Here is a 16,198-nt window from a genome sequence, read left to right on the forward strand (position 1 = left end):
GCTTTGATTTTAAGACCGACTGTGCTTGCATTTTGGGCTAGACCCCAAAAATGTCGTCTCAGAGTCCAAGGCTGTAAGTCATCAGCAGGTGCTAACAAATATGTTCTCCCATTTAGATTGGTACCTTTCCCATTGTTGTCCACTTCTCAAATGACTTTCTCGAGTACTATGTTAAACAGTATCGATGAGATAGGATTATCTTGTCACAAAATTACTGCAGAATGATGAGTGAAATACAGGGTGTACATAAAGTCTGGGAACACTTTCAATTATTTATTGCACAAGAACTAAACATTGTACAGATGTCATACATATTGCGTTTTGAAGAGAAACTCTGAATGATTTTTTTTTTTTTTTTTTTTTTCAAAATTCGATGTGCAAACCATGAGTGACCCGTTTCAGCATAGCATCGTCGACTGTGGCAGTCGCTTCCCATATTCTCTCCCGGAGCTCTGTTACATCACGTGGTGGAGGCGGTACATACGCCAGATCTTTAATGTGTCGCCACAGAAAAAAGTCACACAGAGTGCGATCTGATTGGGGAGGCCATTTCATTAAACAGCTGTCCCCCTCTGGAGCACAGCTGATCCATCGATGCGGCAGTTCCGTATTCAGGTACCCATGAAATTCACGATTAAAATGCGGTGGAGCCCCATCCTGCTGAAAAAAGAATGGAGAGTCTGATTGCATTTGAGGCATCAGCCATTACTACAACATGTCCAAGTAGGAATATCCAGCAACAGTGCTCTTGGTGAAGAAGAATGCCCGTACAGTTTTCAATGTGACAGGGCACAAAAAACATTTAGCTTTGAGGAATCATGCTCAAATTCAATGTATTCATGTGGATGCTTTGTACTCCAGATTCAACAGCTGTAGCACACTTGTTTTTGTCGAACTCCAACACACAGAAAGCTCACTACGCACCCGAACTCGGCATGTTTATGACTAGCGCTGACTATCGGCAAATTACCAGACTACACTGTGGTGGTATACACAAAAAAAATTTCAGGGTTTCTCTTCAAAATTACACATATATGATATCTGTACAATTTTTAGTTCTTGTGCAATAAATAATTGAAAGTGTTCCCGGACTTTATGTACACCCTGTATATTGATACAAGCAGCAAATGGTAACATAAGTAGTTTAGTAAAATGCTGCATGATAAAGTTACTAAAGCACACAACTTTATTAAGACTGTGGAAATATTTTTAATTTAAAGGAATTAATCATTTTACCCTATGCAAAGCACATGTCACAAGTAAGAACTGTGGGCCTAACTGGGATACAAAACTCGAATTCTTATCCTTTTGTTGGAGTATACTACCAATTAAATCACACAAGCACACCCAATGTGGCCCTTCAGTTTTCCCTGGTATAACTGAGGACAAAATAATTCACAAGTGTTTGGCTGGATCTATTTGTCCAATAGTCACAGTAATTGATCACATCACCAATATCAAGTCTGCTGAGGAACTGACCAACATGTGGTGGGATAGGTGAGAGGAAAGGGGGGGGGGGGGGGGGGGGAGGTGTCATCTATACAGGGTGTTACAAAAAGGTACGGCCAAACTTTCAGGAAACGTTCCTCACACACAAAGAAAGAAAATATGTTATGTGGACATGTGTCCGGAAACGCTTACTTTCCATGCTAGAGCTCATTTTATTACTTCTCTTCAAATAACATTAATCATGGAATGGAAACACACAGCAACAGAACGTACCAGCGTGACTTCAAACACTTTGTTCAAAATGTCCTCCGTTAGTGAGGATACATGCATCCACCCTCCGTCGCATGGAATCCCTGATGCAGCCTTGGAGAATGGCGTATTGTATCACATCCGTCCACAACACGAGCACGAAGAGTCTCAACATTTGGTACTGGGGTTGCGTAGACAAGAGCTTTCAAATGCCCCCATAAATGAAAGTCAAAATGGTTGAGGTCAGGAGAGCGTGGAGGCCATGGAATTGGTTCGCCTCTACCAATTCATCGGTCACCAAATCTATTGTTGAGAAGCATACGAACACCTCGACTGAAATGTCTAGGAGCTCCATTGTGCATGAACCACATGTTGTGCCGTACTTGTAAAGGCACATGTTCTAGCAGCACAGGTAGATTATCCCGTATGAAATCATGATAACATGCTCCATTAAGCATAGGTGGAAGAACATGGGGCCCAATCAAGACATCACCAACAATGCCTGCCCAAACGTTCACAGAAAATCTGTGTTGATGTCGTGATTGCACAACTGCGTGCCGATTCTCATCAGCCCACACATGTTGATTGTGAAAATTTACAATTTGATCACATTGGAATGAAGCCTCATCCATAAAGAGAACATTTGCACTGAAATGAGGATTGACACGTTGTTGGATGAACCATTCGCAGAAGTGTACCCGTGGAGGCCAATCAGCTGTTGATAGTGCCTGCACACGGTATACATGGTACGGAAATAACTGGTTCTCCCATAGCACTCTCCATACAGTGACGTGGTCAACGTTACCTTGTACACCAGCAACTTCTCTGGCGCTGACATTAGGGTTATCGTCAACTGCACGAAGAATTGCCTCATCCATTGCAGGTGTCCTCATCGTTCTAGGTCTTCCCCAGTCGCGAGTCGTAGGCTGGAATGTTCCGTGCTCCCTAAGACGCTGATCAATTGCTTTGAATGTCTTACTGTCGGGACACCTTTGTTCTGGAAATCTGTCTCGATACAAACGTACTGCGGCACGGCTATTGGCCCGTGCTAATCCATATATCAAATGGACATCTGCCAACTCCGCATTTGTAAACATTGCACTGACTGCAAAACTATGTTCGTGATGAACACTAACCTGTTGATGCTACGTACTGATGTGCTTGATGCTAGTACAGTAGAGCAGTGAGTCGCATGTCAACACAAGCACCGCAGTCAACATTACCTTCCTTCAATTGGGCCAACTGGAGGTGAATCGAGGAAGTACAGTACATACGGATGAAACTAAAATGAGCTCTAACATGGAAATTAAGTGTTTCCGGACACATGTCCACATAACATCTTTTCTTTATTTGTGTGTGAGGAATGTTTCCTGAAAGTTTGGCTGTACCTTTTTGTAACACCCTGTATATCTCTCCCATTCATTCCTACTGCTTATTGCACCATCCTTGATTCATGTCAGAGGCCCCTCATGCTCTGCCTGCCCACCCTCAATGTCACTTTGTCACAGATGCAGTGTCTCGTTCCACTCCTTAATCAATATACAGGTTCTCATTCCATATTAAGGTTGTGGTCACAGTCACAGAAGATCAGATGGTCCCCTACTCGTATCTCGATGGATTATTTAGTGACACAGTTCTAGTATTTTGATGTGTGTGACAGAATCTTAGTGGAGATGATAGCAATGTGTACACAACGATCACTGCATGGCAGGTTGAAATGCACTGTATCCAAAAACACTACATTTTGCAACACAGCATGCCATAGTTGGACTACTTTTTTTTGCTTTGTGATAGATGGTGCTGTAATAGTCACAAACATATGGCTCACAATTTTAGACAAACAGTTGGTAACAAGTAGGTTTTTTAAATTAAAATACAGAACGTGGGTACGTTTGAACATTTTATTTCGGTTGTTCCATTGTGATACATGCATCTTTGTGAACTTATCATTTCTGAGAATGCAATGCTTGTTACAGCGTGATTACCTGTAAATACCACATTAATGCAATAAATGCTCAAAATGACGTCTGTTAACCTCAATGCGTTTGGCAATATGTATAACGACTTTCCTCTCAACAGTGAGTAGTTCGCCTTCCGTAACGTTCGCACATGCATTGACAATGGTCACGATAGCAAATATCCTTCAACTTTCCCCACATAAAGAAATCCGGGGACGTCACATCCGATGAACGTGCGGGCCACGGTATGGAGCTTTGACGACCAATCCACCTGTCATGAAATATGCTATTCAATACCGCTTCATCCGAACGCAAGCTATGTGCCGGACATCCAAATTGTAGGAAGTACATAGCCATTCTGTGATGCAGTGAAACATCTTGTAGTAACATCAGTAGAAAATTACGTAGGAAATCAGCATACATTGCACCATTTAGATTGCCATCGATAAAATGGGGCCCAATTATCCTTCCTCCCATAATGCCACACCATACATTAACCCGCCAAGGTTGCTGATGTTCCACTTGTCGCAGCCATCGTGGATTTTCCGTTGCCCAATAGTGCATATTATACCGGTTTAGGTTACCGCTGTTGGTGAATGACACTTCGTCGCTAAAAAGAATGTGCGAAAAATCTGTCATTGTCTCGTAATTTCTTTTGTGCCCAATGGAAGAACTGTACATGATGTTCAAAGTCATCGCCATGAAATTCCTGGTGCAAGAAATATGGTACGGGTGCAATTGATGTTGATGTAGCATTCTCAACACTGGTGTTTTTGAGATTCCCGATTCTCACGCAATTTGTCTGCTACTGAAGTGCGTATTAGCCATGACAGCAGCTAAATCACCTATTTGGGCATCATCATTCGTTGCAGGTCGTGGTTGACGTTTCACATGTGGCTGAACACTTCCTGTTTCTTTAAATAATGTAACTATCCGGGGAATGGTCCAGACACTTGGATGATGTCGTCCCGGATACCGAGCAGCAGACATAGCACACGCCCGTGGGCCATTTGGATCGCAAAGGTCATACATCAACACGATATCGACCTTTTCCGCAATTGGTAAACGGTCCATTTTAACACAGGTAATGTATCACGAAGCAAATACCGTCTGCACTGGCGGAATGTTATGTGATACCACGCACTTATACGTTTGTGACTATTACAGTGCCATCTATCACAAAGCGAAAAAAGTGGTCCAACTAAAACATTCATGTGATCCTTGAGTTTCTCCCGGCGTATTTAATAATCAAAATATCCACAGGAGCTCAGTCCGTCAGTTCACCTGATGATGGCGACATGTTTGATCGCCGAAATATTGTGCCCGTTGGACACTATAGACCGGCAGTACACACGTGGATATTTTGATTAAAACATTCATATTTCTTTATGTACTACACAAATACGTAATAAAAAAATGGAGGTTCCTATTTTAAAAAATGCAATTGATATCCGCTTGACCTATGGCAGTGCCATCTAGTGGGCCAACCATAGCACCATCTAGTTTCCCTCTTCAAGCCAGACGAGTTTTGTTCTTTGTTGTTTTTTTGTTTGATGCTTACCTCGTGAGATATTTGGCCCGGTCACTATCAATGGGCCACCCTGTATATGTATGCAGAATGAAGCAACAAATGAAAATTTGTACCCAAGTCTTGGATTTGAATCTGGGTATCCTGAGCACAGGCAACATGCTAACGATTATGCCACTGTGGCACAGTGCTTTGCACAAGTGCATGGACTACTCTAGCACACCTCCCTCCTCAGTCCAAATTCCCATTCATGTCTCAGCCCACTTGGTGTTCAAGTTTAGAGGGAATACCAAGTGGACTGAGTGTGAACGGGAATTCATATTGAGGAGAGAGGAGTGCTAGGATAGTCCTCCCAATTCTGCCAAGCCACTGTGTCAGGGTGGTGTAGCGGTTAGCACATCTGCCTAGTGAGCAGGTGACCTGGTTCGACCCCTGGCCTTGCTACAAATTTCTGTTGCTTCATTATGCATACGTATATGTAATTATTGTATTTTGCAATTTCCCGTATGATGCAATTCAACACACCCATCATTAGATCTATATTCATCGACACAAAAAAATGCAATATCCCCCAGTTTCTTAAAAAAAATGTTTACTGTAATTCTTTTATTTTGAATTCCAGTCACTTTTATGACACTAATCTACTTTTTTATGATAAAACATTGTGGCAATATTATGAAAAGTAGAGCTGCTACTCCAAATATTGTGGAGACACTGAGTTGCAGATAAGTTCAACAAAAAGACTGTCAGAAAGTGAGCTTTCGGCCAACAAGGCCTTTGCTGAAAATAAAAACACACACACGACCACAGTCTGTGGCAGCTGATGCCAGAGTCTATGGTCATATGTGTGAGCTGCATTTGTGTGAGTGTGTGCATATATGTTGTCTATTTTCGACAAAGCTCACTTTCTGTCTGTCTTCTTGTTGTGCCCATCTACAATTCAGCATCTCTGCTATATGGTGATCAGCAACTATCCTTTTCACAACAATGTTTCATTCCATCCTGGAATTTCCATTTATTGATAAAACATTGTGGTACAGTCCCATCAAGGAGTCTGAGATGTGGAAACAACAAGAATGGATTCGCATTTCAAGCAAATTTCCAGGAAGTTTGTGAAGCTAAAGAACCTGCGTTTTGGTTTTCTACACTTCACTTCTTCTTCAAAAGCATCTGCCACCTCCTCCTGCACCAATCGAGGCATCCAACCTTTCAGGCATGCTCCTGATTAATGCTCGAAAGTCCTCTTGAGGAATCATCCAGCCCATTCTTTCAAGAGGGCCTCCCTTAGGTCCCATAGGGTATCTGAAAACTGCTGATGGCCTCTTCTCCCAGCTGACCACATAAATGCTCAACAGGATTCAAAACACAGTTTTCAGCAGTCTCCGCTTCATCCCAGAGCTCTTACAACATGCAGGTATGCATTGTCATACATTAATGTAAAACCATTACCAATAAATGGATCAAAAGGCAAAATATTCTTCAAATGGACATCCTTCACATACCAATATACTGCAAGGCTCCCACATTCACAAAGACCAAATCCATCTTTAAGTCATACTGATTCCTGCCCACACCATCATAGAAACTCCCAGAAAAGGCATCCTGTGTGAGAATGTACAAGGGGAATACCTTTCCCCGGGCCTTATTCAGACCATTTCTCTATCAACAGGTATTACAGGCCAAATTGAGACTCATCATCGAGAAACAACTGCTCCCATTGCTGTACTTGCCAGCTGCTACACTCCCTTGAGAAACATAACTGAGCTGTGTTATTCTTTCTCATGAGCTCTGGGTGTGTAGCTTGTCTTCTGGATTGAAGACTGGCTTCTTCCAGTCTTCTTTGGATGGTTCTCTCACTAACAATGATCCCTTAAATTTGGAGTCCATTTCGCACTTCACCGGCAGTGATGTGACATTGGTGGAGAACTTGAAGTTGTAGGAAGTGGTCATCTCTTGGCAATGTTGCTCTTCTCATGCCTGATCATAATTTCCTTGCGTAGCCATCAGTGTCCCTGTCGCTTCTTATGGTTCTCGAAATCGTGGAAAGTGTAGTTCTCAACACTTCTGCAATGTAACACGGTGTGACCATCACAATTATTTATGCCAGAAAACTGATTACAATAATTAAATAAAGATCCTAGACACATGAGCTGGATACGGGAACAATAAAAGATACAGCAATAAAAGCTATAAGACCAAAAAAGCCATTAATGCCTCACATCCATTGATGTGTTTTTCAGGCAGTGTGAGAAAAAAAAAATAAAGACTAGTGCAATAAAAAATTTCTGCTTCATTGTTTGCCGGAAAAGCAATGCTAATAACATATCAATAATATACCCACTCTAAAAATATAGCATAAAGTGCTACTTTGATTACGTACATAATTACATGCCATTTATTACGTGTTGCAGTCATGTACAGATAAGAACAACACATGTGAGAAGGAAGGAGAGCAATGTACAAAGCTGGATAGCAACTGCCACTGTGAGATGAACACATAACAATAATGGAGCTACATCAAAAATATAGCATTGATATATCTTGTCAAAGTGCCCCATGCAGTGTCAAATTGAATATAATGACAAATAACTGAGATAACAACAAATGGCCTCCTGGCAGTCCTACAGTCACATTACAAGTAGCAAACCAGATGGACATAAACAAATGTCATTAATGACAAGCTCAAGTGACACAAAAAATATTTGATGATAATGAAAAACAAGATATTACATCTCCATTCTCCACAGTACAAAGGTTGGTTGTGTGTGTGTGTTCTTAACACAGTATCCTACAACAATCACATCTGGTTCTTTTATTGTAATAATGAAAGTCTCTATCCATTACAGTTATTTCTTCAGTCTCTGTCACAAACATAACTGTCTTAAGAAAATACAATAGGAACTCCACAGCTGAGAGTATTCTATGTTGATTTTACTGTTAGTACCTTACCTTCACTCTTATAACACAGTTTAGCACTTTGTATTCTACATCAGAAATTTAGTGTGATTCCTCCTATACTCTAAGTTCCTAATTTCGATAAAAATACTACATGATGCACACATCAAATGTCTTAAGCAAATGTAGAAAAGTCCCAAAGACTTACTTTCTTTCACCCAGTCTGTTTAGCAGTTCATAAAAAATCTGTACTGCAGACTGCATTTTTTTGGAAGCTGTGCTATGAGTCGTTTAGGAGATAATAGTTACTGAAGCAAGATTCCATTTGGTATGGAATTACTCTTTCAAGTAATTATTTATGTCAGTGGTTGTTGCTCCCTTCTTATAGACTAGTTTATCTCAGTGATGTAGACAATATGTCATACGAGAAATTAGATATAGAGTTTTGAGATTATTTTTGTTTTCTCATGTTGTTCGACAATTCTTACAAAACATGAGTAAATCATTCTAACGGAGTTTATTTCCAAGTCTGATTCATAAATTCTTCACTTTATGCACGAATGTAAGTTAGATTTTATTGTTGTTGGTGACAAATTTATATTGATATGGTTATGGCACTGTAACAAGTCACAGTACCTAAAATAATTTACATTATAGCCTATGAAGGCCGTCCATTACATGTATGTTATTCTCATGTAACCACTCTGCCACAGACCGTGCATTATGAATAGGTGCTCATTTGCATTGAAAGAAGCAGTCGCCATTCCCAAATTGATCTTCAACAGTGGGAAGTAAGAAGGTGCTTAAATCATCAATGTATGCCTGTGCTGTGATGGTGCCATTCAAAACAGGGGATGCGAGCCCCCTCCATGAAAAACACGCCCACATCATTACACCACCAACTCCGAATTTTACCATTGACACTACCTATGGTGGCAGATGACGTTCACTGGGCATTCGCCATACCCATACTTTACCATCGGATCGGCACATTGTGTATCATGATTCTTCACTCCACACAACATTTTCCCTCTGTTCAATCGTCCAACTATTATGCTCCTTACACCAATCACGGCATTGTTTGGCATTTACCGGCGTAATGTGTGGCTTATGAGCAGCCGCTCAGCCATGAAATCCAAGTTTTCTCACCTCACATCTAACTGTCATAGTACTTGCACTGGATGCTGATGCAGTTTGGAATGCCTGCGTGAAGGTCTGAATAGATGTCTGCCTATTACACATTAGAACCCTCTTCAACTGTCAGCGGTCTCTGTCAGTCAACAGACGAGGTCAGCCTGTACGCGTTTGTGCTGTAAGTGTCCCTTCATGTTTCCATTTCACTACCACATCGGAAATAGTGGACCTAGAGATATTTAGAAGTGTGGAAATCTCACAACTACAGCGGAAACCTTTTCACTTGGATCACTTGAGTACATATGACAGCTCCATCAATGCATCGACATTTTATACATTGTGTATGCGATACTGCCGCCTTCTGTATATGAGCATATCACTATCTCATGACTTTTGTCACCTCAGCATATAATGAATTATGCATTTTTAAGCAAAGAAATTATGAGTAAACTACCTTTATTTCACACTGAGCAAATGGTTCATGTTACAGTTGAAGAACAAGGCAATGCAGACGTACATATATTCAGATATGTTCTGTCTTTGTTACTGTTGACATACAATGTTCAGATAAATCTTGATATCTTGATACAAAAATAGTTTATGAAAAGAAAAAAAAAAGTAGAAGGGAGAAAACTGAAAGCATGTGCACTATTTCCTGAATTCAGACACATGTGCCATGTATGTAAACAATCTTTAGAATAAAAAATTTGGAGGTGGGTACAAAAACAATTGCATTTATTTGAAAACTTACCTAGGGATAATATGTAACACTAACCCCAAATGAAATACAACTTAACAGCAAACAAAATAAACCCTTCCACCAAATTTTTCAGTAATGGAAGGAAATGATCATATGAAATTACTGGCCAGGAGAGCCCATCTGGGTTCGTTCAGCCGCCTGGTGCAAGTCCTATTTGACACTACTTCAGCAGCTTGTGCATTGGTAAAGTCGAAACACACACACTTAGTTTCCAAGTGAAGAAAATCACAGACCTGGCTGGGAATCAAACCCAGGACCCTGTAATCTAGAGGCAGCAATGCTAACCACTACACCAAAAGCTTTTGCAGCAATATATTATGTATCATATTGCCGCTATACCACAATGAACTTTCTTGAATAATTCAATTTTCCCCTATTGTAACACATTTCAATTGACTGTAACGATTTTTACTAATTTCCCTAAGTCTGTACTTTAAAACTGGGTGAAAATTTAATAACGCACATACTTCTCTTATATTTCCAGCATTTTCAGAGTAGCTACATTATATATGTCAGCGCTTTTTGGCTTAGAACAAACCTGTTACCTTAAAGTGTCCTGAAAAAATATACTGTGTTTCTTGGAAAACAGTGTGTAGCAGCTTGGGAATTACCTGAACAAAGCTAATGAATAAATCAAGGCAAAGACCTCTCCTTCTTCCCTTATAGTCTGGAACACAACCATGTGAACTAAACTTTTATATCTGCGATGTATCATACATCATTAATTTCATACATTGTTTCAGAGCTAATAACTGCTCAATGCAAGCAATATTATTTGACAAATTTTAGTCGACATGTATTGCTGTCACCAAATACAAACATTTTCATCCTAGTTTCTTTGGCCATATCTGAAAGACCAAACTGTAGTCCTTCAATGAAGATCAAGTTGTTAAGCAGCAATACCTTTTGGGTCATGTAAAGTTTATTCTTTCATTTTTAAACTTTTCTTTTGATTCGAGAAGTACAGGACACTGTTTCCAGTGACATCCACTAGCATTGTGTGTTTAAGATCATTATGATCTAATGTTTTGCTTGTCTAGAATTTTTATACAACAAACATATTTTCTGTTTCGTTTTCTTCATGTACTGATCTTGTGTAAGGAAAGATTAAACTCATTCTCTTGATTTCTACGGTAAAGGCTTGGATCACAACCTTCTGAGTCTGTCTACCTTTGCTCCTCGCTTAATGCCACCTTTGCCCTCACCCAATGACATTGACAATTGTGATTAATTCTGTGGGCATTGTATTGTTTCTTTGGCTTTGAATATCCCCCAGTCCCTCAAACACCGTACATAATGTTTAATCTTTTATTTATTGCTTCTGTTTTAATATCATTTATTGAATTACTATTTTCAAGAGTAACAATGCAATTGAAAATGGAGTTGCTTTCTTAGGCATAACTGCAGGTAAAATAAACAAGTTTTTGTTCACTATGAGACATTTTGAACCTACTGCTTGGTGTGCAGCTTATCTTCTTCTGTTCCTTGTAAAATGTAATCTAGATCAGATTAGATTATTCAAACATTGACCAAGTATTAAGAATTAGCATAATTCTGAACACATTCATAAATTTCACAGGAAATACAGCAACTTACTTCTCTTATGGTCTTGCCAATATTTTTGCAAAAGACTACAATCACATAGAAAAAGTTAATACACACTGTAAAGACAAAAAATGACGACTAATCACAACAGATAATAAAACAACAGAAAATAAAATTTTTAGTCATTTATTGATACAATGACCTTGAATTTTTTATGATTAGTTGGTTAAAATTAAATATTTTGATACCTCCACCCTTAGGAAATCCCTTTTTTTAAAATACTTTTTGCAGTTTTAAACAGATGTGCAGCTATCAATCCCTCTGTTGCTGCTCCAGAGAAAATGAAATTCTTGTCACAGCTGTTTACCAGCAACTATACAAATGTTAAATGTGTCACTCAGTGGTTGCCATTCACCATAGCTTTAAAATAAAAAGTACTGGTATCATAAGGTTTTTAAAACTTTATTTACAGCCAACACAGGTCAGGAAAATCATAAACATATGAAGAGCATGATCAAAAATATATAAAAAATATTAATGAAATACTGAAGCAAGATACCGTAAAAATAAAGAAAAGCATTCATGGATAAGGTGACTTGCCAATAAAAGGAAATAAAAATTTTCGTTTTTAATGTTGTATTATTACAACACAAGATTTCAAAATACCCTTATTGTGGCAGCAGGAGGGAGCTTTTTGTGTTGGTGCAATAATTTTTGGCAACTGGAGTGTGTATTTGCAAATTACAATGTTAACATTGTATGGAATAATGAGGTTATTAAGAACAAGAAGAAATTGTTTCAATAGGCAGCATACTCATACACAACCAAATGTTCTGTATGTAAAAGTTTCAAGCAGCAACTTATTAATACTGCTCTGAAAGCAGTATTTTGTATTTGGACTTAAAAAGTTTCTGTTCTGTAAAATTAATACGCCTTACGTTCATTTAGTGCCATTTCAGGTGGTAGTGACAAACACCCTTAATTAACATGGCAGTACGAGAATCACTCAACCTTGTCTGTCACTATCTTCTTTTCCTTGTTGGAATGTAGTGTGTGGAAATGGTAGCGTTCTTATCCTTCCTACCACAAGGCGGTGTCATCCAACACGAATTGTTTGTTTTCGTTGTAGGAAACAGCGCTAGCGTTTGTTATATAGGTCAACAACATGAAACCGATTTATGAGGAAAAAAAGTCTTTTCTGAGTACGTGTCGTATAAGCTACTACCTTGTGTCACGTGTCTTGATATTCCACGTTGTGGCAGGAAAGTTAATTTTATATCAACCATTTGAATTCCCATTCAAATGGTTTTGCTGTTACTAGCAAAATAACCGAAGCATTCGCTTTTTTTAAGACTAATATTTATTTGTGGTAGATCCATTTTTGTGACGTAAACAACTCAATTGATTAAGGGCGAATTTCTTTAACTTACATAGTTAGTTGTGTACTTGAGCGAGCGACCGTTAAGGGGCTGGCAATGTCAGTTAAATATTAGACTGAAAACTTCTTTCCCACCGCCATAGATTTGCAATGAAACCATGAACTGTCACCTGTGGCAAGCAGCAATTGAACACAGGCGTATAGTATGTTACTAATCAGGAACAAAAATAATATCTACCGCCACAACCAACAACCACTGTGCTTGCAAAATGCACTGTTTAATGGAAAACCGCTGGCGTTATTCACACCCAAACGCACTCACATACGTACATTTCACCAGTTCCTGATTATATGTTTGGAGTAATGCACCGTGTTGAGCCATAAATACACCCAATGAAACATGCACGCCGTAACCACAAACAAACAATGTTTGTTGTCAGCAATCAAAACAAATTCAAATATGCCACTACATCAAAGACTCTATTGAGAGATATTCCTTCTTGTTGTCCATACCGAAAACCAATCTGATAGTGCAATAACGATATCGAGAGAATTTGCTGGGATCGATATGTTGGAAGTAGTTCGGTCTCGATTTTATTGCCTGCCGCGCCAGCAGCGCCCCAAGCGACGAGTAACATAAACTATCAGTACGGCGCTATCGTGAAAGCGAATATTGGTTGTTTATTTTGATTTCTACAGTGGTTTTTAGAAGCGGGAGTGTTTCTAGCGCAATAAATTGCAGCAAAACAGGAAGAAGACACCACATATGTCTTTTTTGGGTTTCCTAAGGATCCTGATATGTATATACCATCATGTTACTAAACTGTATCGTCAGTATTCACTTGCAAACTACATATCTATTGATGATCAATGATTCGTTTTAGGAGCAGAAAATAGCTAATCAATAGCAGAGGAGAAGACAATATGAAAAAAGACCCAGTTAACCAGTATAATAATATTAGGTTTTCTTCGCTACATTTCGAACAAAACCAGTTCACGAACGCAGACAATAATCAACTCGTGTGGAATGTAGTACCCACACTGTTTGACATCCCAAATAAGCCACCTCAACTGACGATGAAGAGGAAACTGCCACTAAAATTCGACAGTCCATCTAAAGCTGTGAAACAGTTTTATGACTCAGAAGCAGCCAGTTCATCTCTCCATGTATCAGTGCCGGATTCGTGTGAATCGTCGACACTGACCTGCTTTGACGATGAAGTGGTTAGATTAAGTGCAGAGGTTAGGCGTTGAGTCATGAAGGGAATGGCTCACCATGAAATCCAGAGGATTCAGAGACAGTCCATAGCAGAAGTAAAATCAGCCACATCACAGAATACTGACACATTTGTTCTTCATTTTGACTTTACCGGGAACTGGTCTGTTGATTTGCAGATCTAAACTCGAAAGTCACCACTGGCACAAATAACAGGTGTCAATATTCACACTTGGTGTTCACTTCCTTGGAACATCAAGCTCTTTTGCTTTTGCCAGTGATGTGTCATTCATGACAATATACATGCAAGAGCATAGCTTGCTATGCTCTTACCATGTGCAACATCTCATTATAAAAACCGTTTTCAGCTTTATGAGCTTGGTCAACACTGTAGTACAGGGATTAAGACAAAAAACGGATATTTTCCGCAACAGGTCATGGAAAAAGCGCATGTGATGGGGTAGGAAGTCTCAGTAAACATCCTGCAACAAGATTTCATCTCCAGCATGAAGCTACTGATGCTATAGGAGATGCTACTGGATTTGCATATACAAAATCACCATTAGTAATAAATATGAAATTCTCAATTCTAAATGAAAGTACATTAAGGGAATTCCGTGTAAAAAAGAAGAAGAGTGGTCCACTATGAAGCCTATGGTAAGAATTCAATTGTGTCACTACTGGGTTGCATCCCAGAATGGCACATACATTGCAAAAACGGTTCTCCATGACATGTGGCCCATTACTATATGTGAAGCGCAGAGACCACAGTAGGCATTAGAAGACTTTGTAGTGAGCCGCTTCGTTTCTTGTGCGTATGACAATCAGTGATGGATGGGAGAGATAATAAGTATCTCTCATGAGCTGCAAGATTTAATCCTCTCCTTTGTGCCACCTAATGGTCCTGATAATGCTTTCAAATGGCCATCATGAAAAGGTCAGTTGCAGTTCCCATTTTCCAAGTACTGCTCTTGTTGGATCATCCTTGTCTGTAAGCAAATTCAGCTTGGCTATACAAGTTCAATGAGAAGCAGATGAAAAAAAGAAGATGAACTCTTTTCAACAGTGCAGTGTTGATTGTTACATTGTAGACAATTTTAATTCTTGGAAAGTCATGAAGAAGTAAAATCATGACAGAATACAATAATGATTTGTGAATAACACCATAAAAGGAAAAATGGGTATAAATATTTTTATTATAAAATGTTTTTGAACAAATTATGAATAGTTTTCCCACTTACTTCTAATTTTGTAAAGTAATTATTTTGATTAAGAAATAGGAGTTTTGCAGGACATTTACTTAAAATCAGTGAACAATTTAAATCTTTAAGTGTCCATGAGTATTTTGACCTTGAGAGTGGAGCTAGTCTACTTAAAAAAATTTTCACATTTTGTACAGACAAGTATTTCCTGCTCTGATTGTACATTCCCTAAGTACAATGACCAATGAACGTATCATGAAATTTGTAGAACATTTGGTATGGGCGTTTGGAGAAAATAATTTCTACATAACCAAAAAATTTAAGATTCTTTCATCTTTCTGTACAAATATATTGACAGTTTAAGAATTTAATGCATTAATGTTGTAGCTGACTGTAGTCATTCCACTTTATTATTTCTCAAGACAGTTAACAATTTGTGACTTAATATTTTTAAAACATAATTCCGAAATTCGCAAAAAGTTACAAATTTTCATAATTTATTTTTCCAAAAAAAAAAAGAAAAAAGAGAAAGGCTCAGAATTGTGTATGTTTTAATCATGTCTCATAGAATTGGGAATGCAGTATTTATTGAAAATAAATTCAAATATCTATCCCTTTTGGATTCTTTGCTACAATTTGTCAATTCTCTCTATCATTATGACATTTTGAAAAATACTCTCATTTAGAGAGGTCTTTAACGATTTAACAAATCATCAGAAAATCAAAATATTGTAGTTTTGGGGAGGAACTTTGACATTTTTTTTTCGTCAATCTGTGAATTACTTATATGATACATTCACTTGTGACCTGTATTATTTGAGATGAAATTGACCTAGAGCACATTCTGTAGAAGAAAAAACTTACTGTACGTACTGAAGTTCACA

General features: G+C 38.7%; 1 protein-coding gene across 1 annotated transcript in view; it reads right to left on the reverse strand.

Moving 5' to 3' along the window:
- LOC126272181 (Sjoegren syndrome nuclear autoantigen 1 homolog) overlaps nucleotides 1-13,422 on the reverse strand; it is a 48,280-nt gene extending 34,858 nt beyond the window's left edge. The window contains exon 1 of the mRNA XM_049974834.1: nucleotides 13,227-13,422. Coding sequence (XP_049830791.1) covers nucleotides 13,227-13,278 — 52 coding nt within the window. The 5' untranslated portion in view covers nucleotides 13,279-13,422. The remainder of the gene's footprint in view (nucleotides 1-13,226) is intronic.
- Nucleotides 13,423-16,198: the final 2,776 nt, after the last annotated feature.

The sequence above is a fragment of the Schistocerca gregaria genome, chromosome 5, assembly GCF_023897955.1.
Source record: "Schistocerca gregaria isolate iqSchGreg1 chromosome 5, iqSchGreg1.2, whole genome shotgun sequence".
Taxonomy (NCBI): Eukaryota; Metazoa; Arthropoda; class Insecta; order Orthoptera; family Acrididae; genus Schistocerca; species Schistocerca gregaria.